The sequence below is a fragment of the Elephas maximus genome, chromosome 6 (genome assembly GCF_024166365.1).
Source record: "Elephas maximus indicus isolate mEleMax1 chromosome 6, mEleMax1 primary haplotype, whole genome shotgun sequence".
Lineage (NCBI taxonomy): Eukaryota > Metazoa > Chordata > Mammalia > Proboscidea > Elephantidae > Elephas > Elephas maximus.
In genome coordinates, this window is record NC_064824.1 from 72,546,450 (window position 1) to 72,572,638 (window position 26,189).

At 38.4% G+C, this 26,189-nt stretch overlaps 2 protein-coding genes across 12 annotated transcripts in view; one reads left to right on the plus strand and one right to left on the minus strand.

The window, feature by feature from the left end:
* Positions 1-11,402, plus strand: part of SCRN3 (secernin 3) — a 40,457-nt gene extending 29,055 nt beyond the window's left edge. The window contains exons 9-11 of one of the 4 annotated variants that reach the window (XR_007517865.1): positions 408-496; positions 590-647; positions 1,282-8,891. The gene's annotated coding sequence lies outside the window, so the exon portion shown is untranslated. Of the gene's footprint in view, positions 1-407; positions 8,892-9,447 lie in introns of those variants that run through there. The other 3 variants (XR_007517863.1, XR_007517864.1, XR_007517866.1) reach the window with 3 other exon arrangements.
* GPR155 (G protein-coupled receptor 155) overlaps positions 1-26,189 on the minus strand; it is a 100,390-nt gene that overhangs the window by 23,761 nt on the left and 50,440 nt on the right. For 7 of the 8 annotated variants that reach the window (XM_049887478.1, XM_049887473.1, XM_049887476.1 and 4 more), the window contains 6 exons: positions 25,591-25,801; positions 22,204-22,308; positions 20,467-20,603; positions 18,061-18,156; positions 15,990-16,054; positions 1,154-1,291 (listed from right to left, as the gene is read on the minus strand). In XM_049887478.1, coding sequence (XP_049743435.1) covers positions 1,154-1,291; positions 15,990-16,054; positions 18,061-18,156; positions 20,467-20,603; positions 22,204-22,308; positions 25,591-25,801 — 752 coding nt within the window. Of the gene's footprint in view, positions 1-1,153; positions 1,292-15,989; positions 16,055-18,060; positions 18,157-20,466; positions 20,604-22,203; positions 22,309-25,590; positions 25,802-26,189 lie in introns of those variants that run through there. The other variant, XM_049887480.1, reaches the window with a different exon arrangement.

Genomic DNA, 26,189 nt, shown 5'->3' on the forward strand with positions numbered 1-26,189 from the left:
GTTTACCATGTGCCAGGAACTGTGCTAGGCCCGCTACATACATTTTGTCATCTAACAAATTTGAGAGCTAGATATTTTAAAGAAGAGGAAAATCAAGGTTTAGAGAATTGAACTTGCCCAACTTCACAAAGCTAGTAAGTGGCAGACCCAGAAGTTGAATCCTAGTATTAGTCCACATCCTGTGAGTCCCCTTTCCATTACCTATACCAGGCTACCTTCTGGTCATAGTGACATATATATGTTAAATATAGTGGCATAATATACGTCAATAAATCATCCTTAATAGTAATTTTCATAAGTCTTCAGTTATAGACATAAAAAGTATATGGTTCTTCACATTTGTTTTGTTTTCTCTAACAACCAAAAAAAAAAAAAAAAAACCAGCACTATAACATTTGTTTATTCAGAGTTCATCATTTCCTGCCTGCATACTCCATACACCAAGGATGAGGAGAATAAACACGATGTCACAGATTGATGGAGATGAAGACTTAAGGTGAAAAATAAGCAGCAGGATTGATTAAGAGGCAGAAATTCTACTTCATTTTCTTGACAATAATATTAATAATATGAAATAACATACCACTAGGAGATGCGGAAGGAGTCCTGGTGGAGCAACGGTTAAGCACTTGGCTGCTAACCGAAAGGTAGGCAGTTCAAACCTACCCGTCACTCCTGGGGAAAAAAGACCTAGCAATCTGCTCCCATAAAGATTACAGCCCAAGAAATCCTACGGGGTGGTTCTATCCTGTCATACTGGGTCACTAGGAGTTGAAATTGACTCGAAACACAACAAAAACAAGAAATGAGGAATATAAACTCATTTCTAAAATTCAATGTATCTTAAAGTTTTGTGAGAAACACTAATGGCCAACATGAAATGAATGCTAATATTCTGTGACGTTTTGATTCATTCTGAAGTTTCTGCATTTTAAATGGAAGTTATATGACATTTTAAAAATATTAAAATCAGAGTGATCTGGCTCTTCCATATGATGTTTCTTAAAGTATAACCTGACCCATAGCTATTTTAGCTTTAACATGTATATGTTATTGCATCGTGTATGTCAGTCACAGTAACATTACTGTTATGAACCAAAATTAATCATCTGATAATATAATTATCTGGAATTTGTACTGGCAATTTGCTTACCTTCTTTCCTTAACAATGTTTCGGATACAGAGGTCACGGTGGTAATGGATAAACTGTTGACAGGTCATTTTTATTTCCTCAGGAACAGGAGAATTCCTGTTTTCTGTTGTTTCTTTATTGTTCCATAGGAATTCAAGTCTAAAAAAACAAAATTTAAGGGGGCCATTTTTAAGATGTGTTAGAGCACCTTAAAACTGAGGCACCTGGCATAATTAAGTGACTGACACATTTGGTGTCAAAAGTGTGGGATTCTGAAGGTGAATTATCTTTCACGATCCCGAAACATCAAGGACCAAGCCCTGGTCTCTGCTTCCATGATTTCTTGGAGTCGTCCTAAGGTAAATAACCTCTTGAATTTGAACTCTGCTTTATTTTGTCAAACTGTTTCAAGTTTTATTATAGATTTGTTTTAGTTCTTGCAAATAAAAGTTTGTTGTGACTGTCTCAGTATGGGGTATGCTAAATCCAAGAAAGCACTGATTTTCCTAGTGGAACTCTGGCTTGCTACATGGCCAAGAGCTATGGGTCTAAGTCTTGTTTGTATTTGGATTTTTGTTTGAGCTCCCTAACAACAGTTTGTTAGATCAGTGGCTGCTTTGGGGTTCTCTTGGTTAACTTTTCTACACAGTAGGTTAAAGAACCAAGACTATCAGGTTAAACGGTACAAGTTGAATGCCTATTTTGATTAGTCAGTTTGTTTGTGAACAATTTAAAGCTGGTTAAACAGAAACACCAGCTACCATAGAGAATCTAAGATCCTTGTTGAAGATTATCAGCCTGGACTTCCTGATGTATACCAACTACTCTACATGATAATCAAGCAGAGGGAAGTCTCTCAAATTTGAGAATGAAAGATCTGATTAAGCCATAAAGAAACAAGAAATGGAAGGCTCATGGGACTGAGAAAATTTAAACTCCCATGTAACAGCTTGGAAGGAGAAATGGCCTGTGGACCCACAGAGCATAGGGTCGTGGGGACAGGAAGCAAAAATTTTGTGAGTGGGTCACTAGGGGTAATAGTGAGCGGTGCCACTCTCATTTCCACCTCTTGGTTCCTGGATCCATGAATCCTGGCTATGGGAGAAACAGCACCATATATTGGACACTGGTTTAGAGCATATACAGCCTCTTGGAGAACATTGCCCCAACCCTGCAAAGTACTGCCACCTAGCTGGCACTGTAATTGTGTCTTTAGAAGGCCATTTCATTGTTCTATCAAGTCAGCTGCTTCAGGCTGATGGGGAATATAGTAGGACCAGTGAATTCCATGAGCATGGGCCCACTGCTGCACTTCATTTGCTGTGAGGTGAGTCCCTTGATCCGAGGTGATGCTGTGTGGGATAGCATGATGGTGGATAAGGCATTCTGTGAGTCCACAGAATTTTGGCAGAAGCACTGCATGCAGGGGAAGCTAATCTATATCCAGAGTAAGTGTCTATCCCATTAAGGATGATACACTGCCCAATCCATGACATAAGTGATCCAATGTAATCAACCTGCCACCAGATTGCTGGCTAATCACTTTGAGGAATGTCACCATATCAGGGACTCTGTGATGGTCTCTGTTGCCGTCAGACTGGGCATTCAGCAGTGGCTGTAGCCACATCGGCCTTGGTGAGTGGAAGTTCATGTTGCTGAGTCCATGCATAACCTCCATTCCCTGCCACCATGACCACTTTGTTCATGAGCCCATTGGGCAATGACAGGAGTGGTTGGAGAAAGAGACTGACTGGTTTCCACAGAACACATCATCCTATCCACTTGACTGTTAAAGTCCTCCTCTTCTGAGGCCACCCGTTCTTTAGCATTCATATGAGACACAAATATCTTTACTTCTTTGGCCCATTCAGAGAGGTCTATCTACATACCTCTTGTAACGATTTTCCAATCGTGTTCCTTCTGAGTCTGTGACCATCCAGCCAAATGCCATAGCCCATGAATCAGTATACAATTGCACATCTGGCCATTTCTCCTTCCAAGCAAAGTGAACAACCAGCTGCACTGCTCAAAGTTCTGCCCGTTGGAAGGATTTCCCTTTACCACTGTCCAGGGAGGTCCCAGAAAGGGGCTGAAGTGCTGCCACTGTCCACTTTTGAGTGGTGTTTCCATATCATGCAGAACCATCTGTAAATCAGGTATAAGTTTTCTCTTCTTCAGTCAACTGATCATAAGGAACTCCTCATGAGGCCATAAGTGCAGACCAGGAGGGGGAAGGTAATGTGACAGGATTGGAGACCATGAATGCTTGAGCCACTTCCCCATGTAACTTACATGTGCTTTCAGGTCCTGCTCAAGCCCAATCTCATATATATCACTTCCATTTAGTGATACAGTGCTGCTGTGCACATCCAACTTTATGACTGTGAATCAGACAACACCTAGTTCATGACAGGCAGCTCAGGCCACATGGTGACTTAGGTGTTAAGTCTCTATTAAGGCCCAATAACAAGCCAAAAGCTGTTTCTCAAAAGGAGAGTAGTTATCTGCAGATGATGGCAGGGATTCGCTCCCAAATCCTAAAGGTCTGCACTGTGATACACTAACAGGGCTGTGCCAAAGACTCCAAACAGCATTCTTCCCTGCCAGTGATATTTCATGTACTATTGGATCAGCTGGATCATATGGCCCAACCAGCAGAGCCACTTGCATGGCAGCCTGAACCTGTAGCAGAGTCTTCTCTTGTTCTGGGTCCCACTCAAAACTAGCAGCTTGTCAAGGCACTTGATAAATAGGCCAGAGTAACACACCCAAATGAGGAGTATGTTGCCTCCAAAATCCAAAGAGGCCCACGAGGCATTGTGCCTCCTTTTTAGCTGTAGGAGGGGCCAGATGCAATAACTTATCCTTCACTATAGAAGACATATCTTGTCACACCACTGGACCCCTAGAAATTTCACTGAGGTAGAAGGCACCTGAATTTTTGTGAGGTTAATTTCCTGCCCTCTAGCATGCAAATGTCTTACCAATAAGTCTAGAGTCATAGATACTTGTTCCTTACTAGGTCCAGTTAGCATCATGTCATCAATGTAATGGATCAGTGTGATGTCTTGTAGAAAGGAAAGGCAACCAAGATCCCTATGGACTAAATTATGACACAGGGCTGGAGCACTGATATACCTTTGAGGTAGGACAGTGAAGGTGTATTGCTGGCCTTGCCAGCTGAAGGCAAACTGCTTCTGGTGATCCTTCAAAGCCAGAATCAAGAAAAAAAGCATTGGCCAGATCAATAGCTGCATACCAGCTACCAGGAGATGTACTGATTTGCTCAAGCAATGAACCTACATCTGGAACAGCATCTGCAATTGGAGTCACTACCTGGATAAGTTTTTGATACTCCACTGTCATTCTTCCAGATCTGTTTTTTGCATAGGCCAAATAGGTGAGTTGAACGGGGATGTGGTGGGAATCACTACCCCTGCATCCTTTAAGTCCTTGATGTTGGCAGTAATCTCTGCAATCCCTCAGGAATGCGGTATTGCTTTTGGTTTACCATTCTTCCTAGGTAGCAGCAGTTCTAATGGCTTCCACTTGGCTTTTTTTTTTTTTTTTTTACCATAATAGCCCTTAACTCCACATGTCAGGAATTCAGTGTGGGGGTTCTGCCAGTTGTTGAGCGTATCTATTCCAACTATGCATTCTGGAACTGAGGAAATCACTACAGGATGAGTTTGGGGACCCACTGGATCCACTGTGAGATGGAACTGAGCTAAGAGTCCATTGATAACCTGACCTCCATATGCCTCCACTTTGACTGGTGGGCCACAGTGACATTCTGGGTCTCCTGGAATTAGTATTAGTTCAGAGCCAGTGTGTCCAGTCATCCCTGGAAAAGTCTGATTATTTCCTTTTTCTCACTGAACAGTCACTCTCATAAAAAGCCATAGATCCCTTTGGGGAAGGCTGGGAGAAAGATCAATAGTATAAATTTCTAGTAGTGTGGTAAGGTCCTTACTCAAAGGGACCTGGCCTCCCCTTCATTCAAGGGGTTGTGGGTCTGTAAACTCACTCAAGTCTGGGAATTGACTGAGGGGCTGTGACTCTATTCCAACGATTCGAGTTAGACTGCTGTTCACTTGACCTAGAATTCTTCTGCTTGTTCAGATCAACTAAATATTTGTCAGATTTCCTATTTATTTCAGTCCTAGGGACACCATGCTAAGTAGCCAATGCCATAAGTCCATACAAATTTTACTATTCTGATTACAGCTTTGATTCTGGCTCTCTGTTATGGTAACCATGCCCACCTTGTCTTTGTTAATTAAGTGCTGCCACTTGGCCCCTGCCACCACAGGGTCCAATCAGCCCCATTGTAGTTAGGTGTCTTAATTCAGTTAGGGCAGTTCCCATTGTCAAATCTAACTTACATAAAATAGCAATCACAGCAATCTTTAAGGATGCTGGGGCTCCCTTCACAAATTTGCTCCTCACCTTTGTGGTAAAAGGTGTGTCACCTGGGCATTCCATGTGCGGGTCTGTCAGCCTACCCTGATAAATCCTCCCTAACGTGCCAATTTCCCTAAGCCTTTGGATACCTTCTTCTACCTCATATCAAGGCAGGTCTGGTGCTTCAACTCGATTTAGTATAGGCCACTGCTTAAACCATGCTTCGCCAAATTAACTAAATAAACTATTAGATCCTTTTCTAACTTCTTGAGCTGAAACAATGAATGAAGGATCTGTAGTTAGTGGGCCCATATCAATAAACTCAGACTGATCCAACTTTCTGTTCCTTGCACCATCATCCCACACCCTTAATAGCCATTCCCACATATATTCCCCAGGTTTTTGTTTGTATATATTCGAAAAATCAAGCAGTTGTTTTGGAGTGTAGCAAGCCTCCTCCCGAGTCACATTTTGTACTCCACCTTTTGCGCTTGCTGGGACTTAAGTCTAGTTATAGGTCTAGAAGCAAAAATGGGTGGTGTGGTTGGGTCCTGGGAACATTAAGCAATGTCTTGTAAAGCATCTACCTCAGGCGATGCCCCAGGCAACACCCCAGGTGCTGCCCCAGGAAACATCTCAGACAAAGATGCTTCAGGCACAGCTGGGTTAATCTCATCAGGTGGGAGTGGAAAGGAAAATGGTTTTCCTGGGGAAGATGGCTTAACAGACAAACATGGAGTAACCTCTTCAGATAGGAGATCTGGTTCTGTTGGCAGGAGTGATTCAACAGAATTTAGGCGCTCAATATCCCCAGCGTCTTGATTATCTGCCCATATGTCCGCATTCCAAGTTTCAGGACCCTGTTTCTTCTCGATTCTCACTTTAACTTCAGATGTCATTCGAGGATGGGAACTAAACTGGTGTTGTAATTCAGCCACTCTTACGGTAAGACTCTGGGTTTGGTTTTTGGCAATATCAGGTCTGTTACCACAAGAAATAAGGCGTTCTTTCAGGGCACAATTGGCAACTTTCAGGTCTTTTATGCAGTGCTTAAGCTGTGACTCCGAAGCCCTGAGCTCATCTCTTTCGCCACTTTTTGTTGTGAAAGCAGGACCAACCAACCAACTTCCTTATACTTCTCATTCTGAAAAATTGTAGAGAAGTATCAAACATATGATCACACAGAGCTTTGCTTCTCACCACTACTTCATCTATTGGTGGTGATATTTTACGTATTAATATTGCCACCTCACATCATGGATCAGCAGTGCCCTTTTTACTACTAGAGGCAGAGTCATCAGCACCTTTAAGACTAGTAGATTTGAGAACAAATTTAGAAAATTCATCCTTTTGATTTTGTTTCTCTAGAACCACTCTAGGTACCAAATGTCTTAGGCTGAGTTCTCTAGAGAAGCAAAACTGTGAGGCATATATAGAGAGAGATTTAGCTCAAGGAAATGGCTCACACAGTTGTGGAAGCTGGAAAGTCCCTAAGTCTATGGGTCAGACATCAGCTGGAGGCTTTTCCTGGCTCACATGGTTGCAGGGGTAATGAACCCAGAACTGGCAGGTCAGAAGGTAGGCTTCTGCCTAATAAGGCTGTGGAAGCTAGCAAATCCTGAAGTCAACAGGTCAGACGACAGGCTGCTGGCTCACAGGATTGCCGAGCTGACGAATCCCAAAGTGGGCATGTCAGATGACAAGCTGCTGGCTCACATCCCAAGACCCAGAGGTCATGACGACAAGCTGGACACCAGATCCAGAGCAAGCAAGTGAGATTTGCCAGAATGTCCATATATATATATTGGGTGCAGGCTGCACCCTTGGAGAAACTCTCCTTACAGTTGTTGGGTTGATCACATCAGATCACATCATGGAGGTGATTATATCACAAAATGGGGGATAATTACATCAGATCTCAAAATGGTGGAAAATTACATAATACTGAAAATCATGGCCTAGCCAAGTTGACACATAACATTAGCCATCATACCCTCCACCTGAGACTCTGGCAAGTTATTAAGTTTTATCTAGAACCTGTTTTCCTGTTGAAATGAGTTGATTTTATCAACGAATTACTGTATATATTTTAAAGAAACTAGGTTGTTTGTGTTACATGGTATTGTATAAGATTAGTTTTTGAGCTGGCCTTGCAGATCAATGAATTATATAGCTTTTCTGCTTTGTTTTATTCTAAAACCTTGCCTCTAATCTAGAGTGCTGTGATTGCTTATTTTAATTAATATAACAAGGCCTTAAACAAGGACAAATTATTCTACATTGCTCTTCTAAAGGATCCTATAAAGGATATAAAAGACAGGATTCTGAAAATATAATAATTTCCTATTTCCAGATTGTATTAAGTTAGATTATAATATTTCTTCAAAGAATTTACTCTGATTAGTTTAATGATAAATAAGTACTTATATAAATTGAATAGTCCTAATATTCCCAGGAATTAATGAAAATGAATTCATTCTGACAAAAGTTTTTATGTTCGCAGTATGTCAACTTAAAAGCAGTTTCTAAGATTTCATGGAAAGAGACTGGTTGTTTCAAGACAAGAAAGAGAAAAGCATAGGAAAAGAACGTGGATGGATGTAGAAGGTTAGAAGAAAGTTAAGTAGAAAGTTACGGGAAGTGTCACGCTAAAGAAGGAAGCTTAAACTGATGCCACAGAGAAAAGGTATATATGTACATGTATTTAGGTCTAATAGTGACTGTGTTCTTTTTTTTTTTGCCACTTGAAGGCTTATGCTATGGGAGATACATAAGAAAGACAAGACATTTGAAAAGTTTGTTAAAAAGGAATTCGTTTGATGTAGTCGAAATTCATATTTGTGTGGCTAAAGGTTTGACGGGTTAATTCATGAGAATTAGGGGAAAAAAGAGCTTTAACTTCAAATAGCATATAAAACAAAGAATTGGGTTTCTCTCTGTTAAGATAACAAAATTTTTCTTGATTACTGGATTGAAGAGTTAATTTTATTTTCTGTGCAATTTGCCTCAAAGGGAAAGGTACAACAGAATAAATTCCTGAGTCAAAAACCAAGCTGCACAGCTTTAGGAAAAACTAAGGATTTTACCTTTGAGATCTCTGGTTAAATAACTCAAATATTGCTTCTCAACAGCTTACGATAAACTCCTGACAATTTTGAAACTTTGTTGGGAAGCCACAAAAGATTTGTTTCTGTTTTATAAAAAGAAAAGTGCTAAAAAAGGTTTATTTAATATTTTATGAATTACATGAAATATGTTGACAAATCAAGAGAATTGCCAAATTTATATGCCAGAGGTGTTTATCTGATATTAGACAACAAGAGCAAAATATTATGCCATAAATTTATTATTTCAATTGCTAAATTAATTAAAATTTGTTTCCTTTAAATCTAGCATCATCAAAGCCAATGGTTTTAACTAAGGAATTCACATCATTTACTATTCAGATGTTCAGAGACTTCAAAATCTTAATATATCCTTGGTGTATCCTGATTATTTAGTGTTAGGTCTCAAGATTATTATATGTTATATCTGAAGCTCTTTGAAAATATGGTTAATGGTAATGTTTAAAGATATTTTAATCTAAAGTTTTTGTTTTTTAAACTCACTTCATTTGGCTTTGCAGCAGTTATATAGTTAATTCCCATCAAGTCTTTCAGTTTTAAGAATTATTCTTTTAAGTTAACCATGGACTTTTTAAGTTTGTCATCTGCAGAAAAGTTTTACCTTCCTGATTCACTGAAAACACTTGACCAAAAGATTTCAATAAAAATGGCCTATTTTGCTAGCTCAATTGTCATAACATAGTTCATAAAGAATATGTTCTACATTCTGCATCGGTGAGTAGCATCTGGGGTTTTAAAAGCCTGTGAGCAGCCATCTAGGATACTCCACTGGTCTCACCCCTTCAGGAGCAAGGAAGAATGAAGAAAACTAAAGATACACGGGAAAGATTAGTCCAAAGAACTAATGGGCCACATCTACCACAGCCTCCACCAGACTGAGTCCAGTACAACGAGATGGTGCCCAGTTACCACCACTGACTGCTCTGACAGGGATCACAAAAAAGGGTCCCGGACAGAGCTGGAGAAAAATGTTGAACAAAATTCTTACTCAAAAAGAAAGACCAACTTGCTGGCCTGACAGAGACTGGAGAAACCCTGAGAATATGGCCCTCGGACACCCTTTCAGCTCAGTAATAAGATCACTCCTGAGGTAGAACAGACTCATGGAACAAGACTAAAGGGGGGCACCAGCCCTGGGGCAGGGACTGGAAGGCAGGAGGGAACAGGAAAGCTTGTAATAGGGAACCCAGGGTTGAGAAAGGAGACTGTTGACACCTTGTGGGGTTGTTAACCAATGTCATGGAACAATGTGTGTACTAACTGTTTGATGAGAAACTAGTTTGCTCTGTAAACCTTCATCTAAAGTACAAAAAAAAAAAAAAAAAATGTCCTATGTTGAACTTATGAAAAGGACCATACTAAGTTCTCCTTACCAATCTATGTGCAGCCAAACTAGAAGGAATTAAACCTTGGATGCATTTATCTCAACTTAAGAAAGCCAAAACATATTTTCAGACAAGCCAGCCTTCTGAGGACTTAAAAGTTATATTCTAATCCCCCAGTAGCCAGAAGCAGATGACATCTGAATTAAACAGCTAATCCCAAGGTCACAGCACAAGACCTCATGCATGTTGCTGAATTTTATGGACTTTGTTTAGTATCTGTAACCATTCCAATGCTCCTAGCTTTATTATATACTTAACAAAGAAGAGTCTGTACCATTGCTAATACTTTTTATTATGTCTAGGTAAATACTACAGGAGAAATAGAACAAGATATCAGAAAAATGCATCAAAAAAGCTACTTAGCTTCATTCAATACCTCCTATGACTGATATTCCTTTTCTTGGTATTTTTAGCTGTTACCTAATGATATTGGTTCTTGATTGCAGACTAAATTGACTATCTTAATTATTGTAATAATTATCTCTAGACTAATCAAATGCTGTATCAATTGTTTCTCTTAACATTTGTAATCAAGCTACTGTTCCCCAGCAATGCATGAAATTATCTTGAAGAAACCAAGTAAGTAGGAAAGACCAGTTTCACACCCTAAGTTAGTCTTTTAGAAATGCCAAGTTGTTTTTCCAAATGTGGCCTTGCTCTACACACGTCCCAATCAGAAGATTACAGAAGCAGAGTGTCTGAGCTGTTGCATGGTCAAGCAAGGTATCTATGATACAATAAGCACCCACAGAATAAGCCCATGCAAAAGAAAGCACTCCTGTAATTGTGATCAAGGAATCTCTATGGAGATTCATGATCAAAAGGGGAGAATGCATAAGAGTATCTTAAAATTGAGGTGCCTGGCATATCTAAATGACTGACACAGGTCTGAATAAAACTTCCCTTTTGCCCTAGATCCCACTTTTGCTTTCAGAATATGTGCACTGCCTCCCACCTTGAGTGAACAAGTATGTGGTTAAGCTTACTTAAGGCTATGATAAAAATGTTCTGTTCTCAGAAAGAATGCTTGTAGACAAGGTTATAGTTTATGGTTAAGCAAATGATAAGAATGTTCCAGGAAGGGAATGATGAGACTATTCCCAAGATGTTTATCTAAGATTGTTCTCTGAAAATTACTTACACAGCTTGCCCCCAGAAAGCCTGTGACAGAAAATAGGTTAAACAATATTGTGAAAGGTTTACTTTTGATCCATGTATAAACCCCAGCCCTCCTGCATAAAAATCCCTCTCTCCTTTCAGACTTCAGGACACTTGGTATTTTACATTTATGTTTATAATTTACCAAGTGCTGCCCCCGCTTCAGCTATAACAAATCCTCAATAAAATCTATCATTTCTCTCCTTACAGTGTTCTTGTTATTTTACACTTTGACAAAGGAAAGAAGAAGTACACAGGAAGAACCCTCCCTGCCTCATCTCCCCTCCAAAATAACTGTTCCAAAGTTGCCGTTCACCAAAGCTGTCACCCACAACACCCAGACATCATTAGTTTCTGAAGCAGAAACATACTTAGTCTGCATTCAGTTGCTTGTTCAGAACAGGCTGGGGTGGGGCCTTGATAATTTTATAAACACTCCAGACAGGGGTTGCCCCATTTCAGTTTCTACCAGTAAATGAAATTCCATATTCTATATTCTATGTTTTAGAAACAAAAAGATAACTTAAGAGAGATCAAATATTTCTGATTTCAGTACCAGCGAGATGAATACTGGGCTTTGGAGTACAGAACAATTGTTTCTCCCAGCCCAGATAACAGATCTGTTGACTCTTTTACCTGATCAATATTTATAAAGCTGAAAAGTCAATTCAATGACTTTCCTATTATATTTTTCCTCCTTCATGAAAGGATTATGACCCTAGCAACTATAAATATTAGCTTAAAAATAACAATGGAGAAGGAGTAGAAAAAAAGATGTGGGGGAGGAAAGAAAGGAGAAGAAAAAGAACAGTGACTATTCACTGGGCATTTAACAATGTTATCAGAGTACTACTTAATTGATTTAATCCTTAAAACAACCCTATTATTACCCCGCCCTACAGATGAATCTTAAAGAGGTTAAGTGTAGCTAGTAAGCTGCTATACTTTGTTGTTGTTGTTAAGTGCCCTTGATGCAGTTCTGATTCATAGCAACCCTACATACAACAGAACAAAACAAAGTCCTGTGCCATCCTCACAGTTGTTGCTATGCTTGAGCCCATTGTTGCTGCCACTGTGTCAATCCATCTCACTGAAGGTCTTCCTTTTTCCACTGACCCTCCATTTTACCGAGCATGATATTCTTCTGCAGAGACTGGTCCCTCCTGATAATACGTCCAAAGTACGTAAGACAAAGTCTCGCCATTCTTGCTTCTAAGCAGCATTCAAGTATACTTTTTCCAAGGCAGATCTGTTCATTCTTCTGGCAGTCCATATCCTTCACCCACACCACAATTCGAAGGTATCAATTCTTCTTCAGTCTTTCTTATTCCCTGTCCGACTTTCACATGCATCTGAGGCAACTGAAAATACCATGGGTTGGGTCAGGCATACCTCAGTCCCCAAAGTAACACCTTTGCTTTTCAACATTTTAAAGAGGTCTTTTGAAGCAGATTTGTCCAATGCAATACATTGTTTGATTTCCTAACTGCTGCATCCATGGCATTGATTGTTGATCCAAGTAAAATGAAGTCCTTGACAAATTCAATCTTTCTCCATTAATCATGATGTTGCTTATTGGTCTAGTTGTAAGGATTTTTGTTTTCTTTATGTAAAGGTGTAATCCAAACTGAAGGCTGTAGTCTTTGATATTCAGTCAGTAAGTGCTTCATGTCCGCTTCACTTTGAGCAAGTAAGGTTGTATCATTTACATATTGCAGGTTGTTAATGAGTCTTCTTCCAATCTTGATGCCCCGTTCTTCTTCATATAGTCCAGCTTCTCAGATTATTTGCTCTGCATGCCAACTGAATGAGTATGGTGGAAGGATACAACCCTGATGCACACCTTTCCCGACTTTAAACCACACAGTATCCCTTGTTCTGTTCTAATGATTGCCTCTTGATCTATGTACAGGTTTCTCATGAGCACAATTAACTGTTCTGGAATTCCCATTCTTTGCAGTGTTATCCATAATTTGTTATGATTTACACGTTCAAAAGCCATTGCATAGTCAATAAGTACAGGTAAACATCTTTCTGGTATTCTCTACTTTCAGCCAAGGTCAATCTGACATCAGCAATGATATTCCTTGTTCCACACCTCTTCTGAATCTGCCTTGAATTTCTGACAGTTCCCTGTCTATGCACTGCTGTGGCTGCTTTTGAATAATCTTCAACAAAATTGTGCTTGTGTGTGATACTAATGATATTGTTTGATAATTTACGCATTCTGTTGGATCACCTTTCCCTGGAATGGGCACAAATATAGTTCTCTTCCAGCCAGTTCGCCAGGAAGATGTCTTCCAAATTTCTTGACATAGGTCAGTGAGCACCTCCAGTGTTGCATTTGTTTCTTGAAACATCTTGATTGTATTCTATCAATTACTGGAGCCTTGTTTTTCACTATTTTCTTTCAGTTCAGCTTGGACTTCTTCCTTCAATTCTTGATCATATGCTACCACCTGAAATGGCTGAACACTGACCAATTCTTTTTGGTACAGTGACTCTGTCTATTCTTTCCATCTTCTTTTGATGCTTCCGGCATCATTTAATATTTTCCCTGTAGAATCCTTCAATATCACAACTCGAGGCTTGAATTTTTTCTTCAGTTCTTGCAGCTTAAGAAATGCCGAGCGTGTTCTTCCTTTTAGGTTTTCGAACTCCAGGTCTCTGCACATTTCATTATAATACTTTACTTTGTCTTCTCGAGCTGCCCTTTGAAATTTTCTGTTCAGCTCTTTTACTTCATCATTTCTTCTGTTTGCTTTAGCTACTCTACGTTCAAGAGTAGGTTTCAGAGTCTCTTCTGGTATCCATTTTGGTCTTTTCTTTCTTTCCTGTCTTTTTAATGATCTTTCGCTTTCTTCATGTATGATGCCCTTGATGTCATTCCAAACTCACCTGATCTTCAGTCATTAGTGTTCAAGGCATCAAATCTATTCTTGAGATGGTCTCTAAATTCAGGCAGGGTATACTCTAGGTTGTATTTTGGCTCTCGTGGACTTGCTCTAATTTTCTTCAGCTTCGGCTTGAACTGGCATATGAACAACTGATGGTCTGTTCTGCAGTTTGCCCCTGGCCTCGTTCTGACTGATGATATTGAGCTTCTCCATTGTCTCTTTCCACAGATGTAGTCTATTTGATTCCTGTGTTTTCCATCTGGCAAGGTCCACGTGCATAGTTGCTGTTTATGTTGTTGAAAAAAGGTATTTGCAATGAAGTTGTTAGTCTTGCAAAATTCTATCATGCGATCTCCAATGTCATTTCTATCACCAAGGCTATATTTTCTAACTACTGATCCTTTCCTCTTTGTTTCCAACTTTCCCATTCCAATCACCACTAATTATCAAAGCATCTTCATTGTATGCTTGACCAATTTCAGACTGCAGAAGTTGGTAAAAATCTTCAACTTCCTCATCTTTGGCATTAGTGGTTGGTGTGTAAATTTGAATAATAGTCATATTAATTGGTCTCCCTTGTAGGCATATGTATTTTATCCTATCACTGACAGTGTTGTACATCAGGAGAGATCTTGAAATGTTCTTTTTGATGATGAATGGGACGCCATTCTTCTTCAATTTTTCATTCCAGACATAGTAGACCATACGATTGTCTGATTCAGAACAGCCAATACCAGTCCATTTCAGCTCACTAATGCCTAGGATATCAATCTTTATGTGTTCCATTTCATTTTTAACGACTTCCAATTTTCCTTGGTTTATACTTCATACACTCTACGTTCTGATTATTAATGGATGTTTGCAGGAGTTTCTTCTCATTTTTGAGTAGTATCACCTCAAATGAAGGTCCCGAAAGCTTTACTTCATCTACATCATTAAAGTTGACTATACTTTGAGTAGGCAAGTCTCCCCCAGCCGTATTTTGAGTGCCTTCTAACCTGAGGGGCTCATCTTCCGTCATTATACCAGACAATGTTCTGCTGCTATTCATAAGGTTTTCACTGGCCGGTTTTTTCAGAAGTAGATTGCCAGGTCCTTCTTCCTAGTCTGTCTTTGTCTGGAAGCTCTGCTGAAACCTGTCGACCATGGGTGACCCTGCTGGTATTTGAAATACCGTTGGCATAGCTTCCAGTATCACAGGAACACGCAAGATGCCCCGACAAATGGATAAATACGTGGGGTATTTAGTGCTCACAAAAATGTATAAACTATCAAGTGCTTTTCATATATTTGATAGGTTGAATTCCATTAATGATTCTAGTTTATTCTCATTTTTACTAAACAAACGAGAAAGTGCAAAGATTTACACTTCTTGCCCCTTTCACACCCAATTTGGATTATTCCCACTTCATTATTTTTCATAAAGAAACCCCTGCTCTGAATTCAAAGACACCCTCCACCAAGTCAATATAAAACCAATAATTTAGAAGGAAGAAAACTTGAGTTTTCTGTAAGTTGTCAGTTTGATAGGAACAGGAATCCTATTATCAAAGGAGAAACACAATCAAATATAGACCTTTGGGGACACACTACCTACTCTATCCATTTCTAAATACATTTTCAAGTTTCATTTTACTTTATGTAGTTAATGGTATAGATAGAAGTCAGCATCCATCAATTCTTGTTAAAATGCAAATTACAATGCTAGATTTATAGTAGTTCTTCCAATACTTTCTCTGCAATTACTTACAACAAATCAGCAAATAACCTTTCTGAGGTAGATGGTGATCTCCTAGCAGTTACTTGAGGTTTAAAAACATCAGTTCCTTAAAAGGATGGCTTTGTCATTACTTCTACTAATATAGATTCATTTCAAAACTAAATTTACCTTCTTTTGAAAGGTAGGATGATTAAATGTTTGTCCAATCCAAAGATTCCAAAGGAAATAAATCCCTAGGGAAGATGACAAAGTTATATTTTCTGAATTCAAGAATAAAATTTCAAGACAGAGAGAAATTAAGGAACCCACCAAAATTAGTGCAGGAGGAAGCAAACTTGTTGTGATTATGGCAATATTTCAAATAGAACAAACAAGGCAGGCCCTCTAGATTTCAGTGCCTCAGGGCAGATAGGATACTTTGAGGCCTCTTCTCTGTCATTCTGGCCTACCAGTTACGATAGGTACTACACATGAGTGCTTAGTAGTCTGGTTTGCGTGACAGCTTACTGGAGGAAAATGAAAACCTTTATGGGCTATGTGTTTTTGCTTTCTGCTTTTTGAAAAGAAACGGAATTCCTCCAACTGTGCTTAAGTATTATCTTTTTTGTTAAAACTTCATAAATTACACAATTAACAAGTGCTGCAGTAACTCCTATAATGCAGTAACTGAGCAGACTTTATGTGACTTGAAACTGGCTAGTGCTTAAGGAAAGGGTTTAGAGGATTTGGGGGTGACAAGGCCACAGATATCAGCCACAGATCAGGAAGACTAGAGGTGGCTGGTCTTGGAGAGACAGGAGGTTGGGACCTGCCATTTGGTGGGCATGCTGGGATAAGGATATGGGTACAGGTTGGGGGAGGTGGGATAGAGAATACAAAATAATACATGAAGGGCTAACTTTGCCCTCAAATGATCAACAGCAAGAAGGGAATGATCTTGCTATATCACATGCCCAAGAGGGGAATGGGATGGGAGCGGGGCTTTGTGTCCCTCTCCCTCCCCTGAGCCATTTGAGCCATAAGCTGTGTGGGCAGCATTCCAAATGCAATATTCCTGGGATTAATTCTGTTCCTGACCCAGCCCTTTGGAGTGAAGCTTTCTCAGCCCTAGTCCTCAGATGACTCAACTTGAGGTGAACTTTCTGAATGCAAAATGCCGAGTGAGATTATGATTTTTCAACCAAGTATTTTATATTTCTTGGGCACAAAATGAGCTCTTAAACAGTAAAAGTGAGGGGTGCTCATGTCTGTATATACTAAACTGATTGAGGTTGTTCATCTGTCTAGACATAGCCATGTTTGCTCCCATAATAATGGGAAGAAATTAATGTTAAGATCTAACATCTATGGACAAGTGTTAACTAACTTATATGGCAAATTATTTCAGATTTAACAGGCAAAACCAGTGATTTCAAACAGTGCTTTTTCAACCTGATACTCAGTCTGGGAACTAATATTCTTTAATTAAAAAGTAAGGGGTTGAAGATGAGGTCAAATTTTGAAATCTGCACATATAAAAACATTTTCCTAATGTCATTTATCCTGAAATATCTGTTTTAATAGTGACATAAACACAGACAGCAGCACCTAGGATATTACTTCTTCATGGAATCTTAGTTTCCTATTTTGTAAACTGGGGATAATAAATATCTACTTTCAGGTACTATCGTGATGTTTAAATAAGATAACGAGCATAAAATGCTTAACAATGCTTGGCACATAGTGGACTCTTCAAGAATGGTAGCTACTATCCCTGGACAAAATTTATTTATATACCACCATATGATTTAAAAAAATATTTAAGTATCTCCTTATTCAAGAAACATCAAAATGCAAATGAAATGATGTTCCTCAATTCAAGTGGATAAACTAATGGGTAGCAAGGTAAGTCATTTTCCCAAAGTGGCTTATGAAAACCACGAAAAAGTTTAAAAGGAACTTAGGACATCCTGTCCCTACTTAGATTATCATTCTTTATCTCAAAACCAAAGCAAAGAACTATTTGGTGTTTGTGATTGAAACACTGGGTGTACATTCTGATGACTTTAACCAATATAATAATTCATCTCCTACGAGGAGATAGGCAGCAGCTGTCAGCTGCCATACATACCAGCAGCTGGTAAACAAACTCAATCCTTCTGATTTAAAAGAAAACAACATCCACAACACCCCCCCCCCCCAAAAAAAAAAATCCCTCCAGGAAAACAAAAACACCTCAAAGTTCTCAGTATATAAATACCTGGCCAAAGTTAAACACAGCACAGAAAAACTGTAACTCAACATATAGTCTTCCTGGCTCTTGGTTGAATAACCACCATAAACAACTGGAAAGATTCTGTAAAGGAAGGAGAAAATCGTACTTTAAAATGAAGCAAGCCAATCATTTCTCTCCAGTTGGAGCGAAGTACAGTAACTTACCTACTTAATAATTAGGGAAAAAAAGACTAAAGGGAAAAACACAGAGAGAATACATTGGCTTTGTCTTTCCAACAAGAGGTTTCAACCCTTCCTCCTGACAGATGTCATTCAAACAGCGCCTATTCTGATCAGATTTGAAGCAAGAAGAGAAGACATGAGCCATAATACAGAAGCTTACATAATATATCAGGACTGCTGACTAGCCGAAGACAGGACTGATTTTAAAATTAGTTCTACACAATGAAAACAATCACATCACTCAGCAGCCATTCTTGGCAGCATTTCTTGCTTTTTGATTTTTGTTCTTAAACAGAGTGAAAAATGGTGCTGGCTGATATCACAGTATATAACAACCATCCCAGTACGAAAAGCGTTCCTTCAAGGGTTATATGGTCCATCGCTTTACCTCTAGGCAAGCTGCATTTGAACTATCTCAAATAATAATATAATAATAACTGATAATTCATAAAAGAGGGCATATAACTAATTTAAAAAACTTCATTAATCAAAGAAATGCATTTAAAAATAAAGTACTAGTACTATATAGTTCACATAAAATAATCAAATTAAAAACAATTTATAACTTATAATTCAGTGCTGATGAGAGTACTTTATAAATTGGTACTACCCCTTTGGAAAACAATTTAGCAGAATACATCCAGAGTCATAGAAATATTTATACTTTTTCATCCAGGTTTCTCAACTTTGGGACTCTATCATAAGGAAATATAACGCATGAAGATGTTAAGGAGAATATTTAAAAAAACTGGACATCTATAAGGAAGTGGTTGCATAAATTATACTGTGTCTACTGTATGGTTCATTGGGGAGCCATTTAAAGTAACAGTTATGAACATTATGCAGCAACATTAAAATGCTTGATATAAACGACCAAAGGAAAAAAAAAAAAGAGCCAAGCTTATTGCCGATGAGTTGATTCTGACTCATAGTGACCTCGCAGGACAGAGTAGAACTGCCCCATAGGGTTTCCAAGGAGCAGCTGGTGGATTCGAACTGCCAACTTTTTGGTTAGCAGCTGAGCTCTTAACCACTGCACCACCAGGGCTCCAAAAGCAAGATACAAATTTGTACATATGATTATAACCATGAAAAATGCACTAAAATTAGAAGGTATGATGGATTGCTTTTCCCCTTTTCTCTATTTTATAACAATTCTATGACTTTTTTTTGTTCTTACAATTAAAAATTATTCTTTAAAGTTTATTTATCTGAGGAATATCTTTTGAGAGATCAAGTAGGCATATATCCAGTGAGGTCAGTCAAGGAGCACTGATACCAAATTCTAGGCTCAGTGGACGGGGAGAGTGCTGACACATTGCAGGGATTGCAACCAATGTTACAAAACAATTTGTGTATAAATTTTTGAACAAGAAACTAAAAAAAAAGAATTTCATAGTTTTCATACCTGCCTAATATTTATCATCTCTGTATATTGTGTATTACTCATGTGAATAACCATCTAGTGCTTCCCAAATTTGCTTGAATGTAAGATTCACCTGGGACACATACCCCTCCCCTCCTAGATTTTAATTCAGTAGATCTAGGGCTGGATTCTGGAACTTGTATTTTTTAAGAATTACCTCAAGTGTTTTTCAGGACCCAGTATAAGAACTTTAAGAAATTTTAGGAAATAATTCAAAAGCAAAACCAATTATATCTATGTACACCCACCAAACCTACTATTCCTAATTATTTCTCTTTGATTTTATTAACTTCTGAATTCCATTCATACAATCTATCTTTTCATTAAAATTTTATTAACATTTCTGTAAAAAAAAAAAAAAAATTAGGCTCAGAGCATAGAGGGAATAAACATTTCTCCACAGAGTTCTGGTGGCATAATGTTAAGACCTCTGCTGCTAACCAAAAGGTCGGCCGTTGGAATCACCAGTTGCTCCCTGGAAATCCTATGGGGCAGTTCTGCTCTGTCCTATACAGTTGCTACGAGTCGGAATCAACTTGAAGGCAACAGGCAATGGTTTGGGTTTTGGTAAGCAGGATAAACTACTAGAGTACTTAGGTGACAGTATCTTGAATTAGTCATTCACCTTTTCCCCTAAAACATTTAGCTCAAGGTTAGCATTGAGATGGCCCAGCTGCCACCCTCCTGGAAAGTTGTAACTAAGTTTCTCCCAGATGTCTGAATAAAACCTTTGCTAAACATTTAAAGAAATGGACCCAAAACAAAATCAGAAGAAACACTTACAGCAAACAGGCCAATAATGAGAAGTAAACACAGCAACACATGTCGAGTCAGTTGCTGGTCTCCACTTTGTAGATACAGTTCTTCCTCCTGGGCTAATATGCAGCGCTGGGAGTTGCAGCGACTCACACAGTGATCATCTGTAAAACAGTAAGTACAACAATTTGTAATCAGAGCTTTTTATTTAAGTGCATTTTAAATTCATAATGACTTCCTAAGCCAACTACCACAAATGCATGCTCAGCTATGAATCAGTATATTATTTCAGATGAAATCTGAGGAAGGCTCCTTCATGTTGTTCCAGGAGAGTTCTAGTTGTAGAGGGTTTTTATCTGAAAAAAACACAAGTAGTATACAATTGTTTCCTTCTATACTAGTCAGCAGTGTTTTATATATATATATATATATACACACACTCACACATACACGTATTCTATAAATATATATATATTTAAAGCCCAAATTAGTAACCCAAGTTTCACCTATAATAAATATGATCAGAAAATCTAAGCTGCCACCAACATTTAAAAGAGTTTTCAGGAATCGACATTATTAATTAAAAAGATAACAAATAAAATCTAAAGTAGATTTTGGGGGGCAAAAAAAAAAAAACTGCTGAATCTGATTATATGTTGACTATGTTAATGGATTTATCTATTAGGCATATTATGTAGGGAGAAAAAAAGAAGAAGAAAAGCCGTGGAAATTCTGATGTAAAGAAATATTAGCTTTAGAAAAGGGGCACACTTAAATTACAACTGAGCAAACGTGTAACTGAATACCCAAAAGGGTTTCCTATCAGAAAAAAATCAGTGAAAAGCCCAACATCTGATACATTTTTACTTCTTTCTATAGAAATGTGAATTCTACCGTTATTTAATATTTATCCTAGCAGCAGAGAGCAGCCAAATATAAACTCCACTTGTATAAAAACAACTACTGCTATTATTTCCCATATTTAGTGAATATTTACCATGTACCCTACACACTGTGCTAAGTGATTTGGATACATCATTTCTTATAATTCTCACAATATTTCTTACATAAGGCATAATGCCTTTGGCAACAATACAATTCACGTGTGCCTCATTCACAAGGAGCACTTTTTGGGGTTTCCCTTCCCAGTTTGTATATAAATAAGCATAGTCAACTGAAAGTTCATTGCAATTCTGCATAAGTGTGCTTAGATGTTTTAAATAATTTGAAATTCAGACCACAAATATGATTTAATCTCTTGGTCTATATGCTAGGAAGTTACTACTTTTAGAGGTTTTTTTCTTATAAGAAAGGACATATTTAAAAGATACGACTCAAAATGTAATTAAGCAGTCATGAGTCCTCATGCTGGGGGGGTAAGGGTAAGGGTAGGGGAAAATTCTCAGCTTATAAAACAAGAAAAAAAGGCCTTCAGGGCAAATTTCTTGGATTTATCACTTGGGTTAAATTTAATGGAAATTTTAAGTGTGTGTGTTTATGTATGTATATGTATGTGTATGTATATGTATGTATTTTATATGTATGTATGAAAATGCTACCTATTAATACTGTGTTAGAAGAATTTTTTTTTTTTAATGAGTATTTTATCTATGGAAGATTATTATCCTATCAGGACTATCCCCACCTTATTTGAGAATCCATATTCTCAAGAAGTACAGACATTCTACATAGAGTTATTTTGAGGCATGAAGATGAGGAACCTTCTGTCCCATAAGCCCATCCTTGTAGCCCTGCAGTACTTACTCTTCTCAAATGAAGGAGTCACAGGCCCACTGGTACTTGTATTTGCTGCTGGCTCTGCTGATGGGCAGCACAATTCACCATTTCCCATGGGGCAGGAACAGTAACCTGTACAGATAACATAATATGTAAGGGTAGAGCCCAACCACCAATGGAAATGAACACGTTCAAGAGATGCCAAACACAATAAAACAAAACACAAAAAACCCACTCACACAAACACGCACAAACTTCACATGTATCCTCAGCGGAAATGTTTTTAGATGATGTCTATCGAAAAGTATTCAAATGTGGTTATACAGAACTAACATTTAGAGAATGCCAGACAAGGGATCAGCTTTTCTACATATTGTGTCCTCACTGAATGGAACAAGGAAAAATGTTTTTATCCACGCTGTTTTGTTAGTTCCTGCTGTGCTTTGGGAAATAAGAATCCAAACATTTCCCCAAAATACGACTTTTATTTCATCATTCCTCAAAACCATACCCTAATGCTCTATTGCCTGCTAGTTACTCCTTGGCCTGGATTTGGAAGCTCTCTGTGACCTGGACTTTCTCTCCCTACCCAACCATCACCACTATTCAACAAAAAGCCCTTTCTTTCTTTCAAGAGAATTCTTTTGCTGTTGTTGTTATTTTATTGCAGTAAACACATATAAAATTTGCCATTTTGACCATTTTTAAGTGTACGATTCAGTGGCATTAATTATATTCACAATGTTGTGCAACCATCGTCACTATTTGTTCCCAAAATGTTTTCATCACCCCAAACAGAAACTCTGTACCCGAGAAGCATTGACTCTCCAATGCCCCCTCACTCCAGCCCACAGTAACCACTAGTCTACTTTCTGTCTCTATGTAGATATTTCATATAAGTGGGATCATACGGTCTTAGGACAATCCTTTCGTGTCCTCCACAACTGCATGCTTACTTGTGTCTCCATGCCTAGGCTGATGTGGTATTTCATTTGCCTGAAACTCCCACTCTTGTCAGTTCATCCAAATCTTCTCCTGTAAGCCTCAGCTCAAAACTCAGTTCTTTCAAGAATGTGTCTCCTACTAGTCTATCAGATGCAGTAAAAACAATTATGTACATTCTCTTTTCAAATATATATTTCTGAAAATTCCTTGCTGGTTACAGGTAGGTTGGTTTACAGAAGTCACACTGAGACATCTGCTATCGAGCTGTAATTTTTCCTCTATATAATAGTCAGAGAACTGCATGCAGCGCCTTTAAAACCTTTGTACAATATATAGCATGGCGCTCCGTGACATGGATTATAATAGAATAATAACTTCAGTGATAAACCATATTAAAATTTAATATGCTAGAAGAATGTATAATTTCTAGGCTGAACCTTTCATTGATAATGTGCTTAAATTCTCCAACAATGTTCTTAAAAACAAAAAAGATTTCAAAGTATAAAAACTATATACTAAGCTACTGCAAGTGTCTTTCTAAATTTAAGATAATGATGCTGTCTTAAAGTTAAAATAGAACCATAGAATAATAGAAAGGAATATAAAGAGATCGTCTGGCCCAGCCTTCTATCTTCAGAGACTTGAAGGCTTAAATCAGCTAAGATAAAATTGTTAACAGATATTGGGTCAGCCTATTCCAGTGTCATTCCAATGACCAAGGAACACATATACATGATTGTGGCCACAGTTAAAAGTGCTACAGCAGTTTCTTTCTTCAAACATAAGAAGGATATGTAAATGGCTCATTAGTCTTCTCTTTTATTAGCTGAAACTTTGATCTCATATTAAATAGGTTACTTTTCCTTTCACTCATAATTCCACACTTAACAACATGCACAAATTATGGGTCTCTAACAATTGTGCAGCAAGGGGCAGAAGTGAGCAAACTATTTTGGATTACTGAAGCTTGGGAAGGCCAGGCTGGACATCTACGCTGGTATGCATTAGTATGACTACCAAAGCAGAAAAGAGCAGGATTCAGGGAGGAAGAATAACCAGACAGGTTTACCACCTTTTCCCAGGAACATGAGTGAACACACAAACAAGTACTTTTGTCATAGCAGTTTTCAGGATAGCTTCAGAGAATCATGGTATACCTTATCCCCCACTGATCTATTCACCTATTCAATAAATATTACGGAACCCGTACAGTAAGCCTGATACTTGCTAGGGGCTGAGGTTACGGTGGTTGGCAAGTCAGACATAGTACTTACAGTCAGTGGTGCTGCACATAGATAATTTAAAAAGCAATTATAAAACAGTGTGATAAGAGGACAGGGAAGTATAAACATTGTATAAGATTTCCTCTGGAGATAAGTGATAGCAGTATTTATACTATACATGCAAGCTAGTTTTCCTACTGGAGATTATAATGAGAGGATTTAAAGAAAGTCTATGTTACAGTTTGCTATTTTTAAAAGAGGTAGCAGCAGAAGTCTCTGGGCTTAAAACCTTTGGTGTAGGGTTACCCACAGATGTTCTTAGGTCTCAGGTAGCCAGTTCTAAAATGCTAGTTGGAGGAAGAAGACATAGCCAGCTGGAGGTGGTGGTCTTTAAGCCCTGCCTGAAAACAGTAGACTGGTTTATAGGGAAAAAAAAAATGGAAGAGTCCAGAAAGGAAGTGAGAAAGGAAAGAATTCTGGGCATGATCAGAAAAGTATTCTAGACTTAGGGAAAGCAAGCTTTTAAAATTTTTAGTGAATACATAATAATTCTTGAACACTAGCTTTAAAAGGGAAAATGGTCAAGAGAATTCAAAATTCTGGTACTGTAGTTAGTCACAAATGACCTAACCAAGAAACCAATAAGCTTTGATTTTAATGGCCAGGAGTTAAATATATAAAGATAGTTGTGGCAACGTGAGAGCCTGGTGGAGCAAACAATGGAGGGTTTAACTTGGGAGAGCAGAGAAGATCTGAAGGGAAGAGGGAAGAACATGGGAGGGGCAGGTACGGCCAGGCTGTGGAAGGACTTGAGTGCTATGTGAAGGGGTTTGGACTTACAGGCACCACAAGTCACTCACAGATTTTGGAGCAGGAGTCTGACACGTTCCTCTGTTAGGAAGACTAATCTGGTCATTGCACATAAAACAGATTGGACCTGGGAGTGACGGGACACAGGCAGCCCAGGTGGGAATATATTACAAGGTTCAGCAGAGAGACTGGAGGCTAAAGTGGGGCAAAGGAGATCAGGAAAAGACGGGGGAGCCCTGCAGATTATCTTCACAAAAGACTTACAACCAAGAATCTAATTAATGAGCTGGCAAAATCTTTCTGTTACTGACTATGATTCAAGTTCTTCACTTGACAAGTACTTTGATATTCAAGACAGTTCAAAGAAGTTCCTTGAAACAAAATATTTAGGGTATGTAAAGACATGTAACAGTGTCTTTATATTTAAAGCTCATACTTCTTTCTGCGATAGAGCTGGTAAAAAGTTCTGGTTCATTTATTGGCACTGGACTCTCCTCAAAAGCAGTGTTTCCAGGCTCTGCTGCTTTGTTGTTCTGAGACTGGTCAAAACCTTCATAGCGTCCGGCTTGGGTGGTGCGGTTCATGCACATGAGTGATATGCCGGCTATCAGAATGCTACAGAACAGGGTGACTGCTGTGGTGATCATCTGCCAATGTTGGAAAAACACATTAGGCTACTTTTCATGATCACATCTTGATAATTTTAACATATTAGTTTAACAGCACTATTTTGGTGGAAAACACATGTCCACAGCTTTAGATATTCTAGAACAGTGGCTCTTTAAAAAAAGGCAGTAATAAGAAATCGAAATTATATTTAGGAAGTTTTTTAAAAGACACACATCCTTGGCTCCTACCTCTGAAGAATTCTGATTCAGCAGGTCCCACAAGCTTTCTTGTAAGCTTCCAAATGTACAGTCTTTCAAGCATACTTTTTCCCAGATACTTTTTGTTCTGAAATTTTTATTTACGATAAGACTAAGAGTCAAGAACCACTACTGCTAACTTACTAAATGGCTTTAAATTCATCATTCT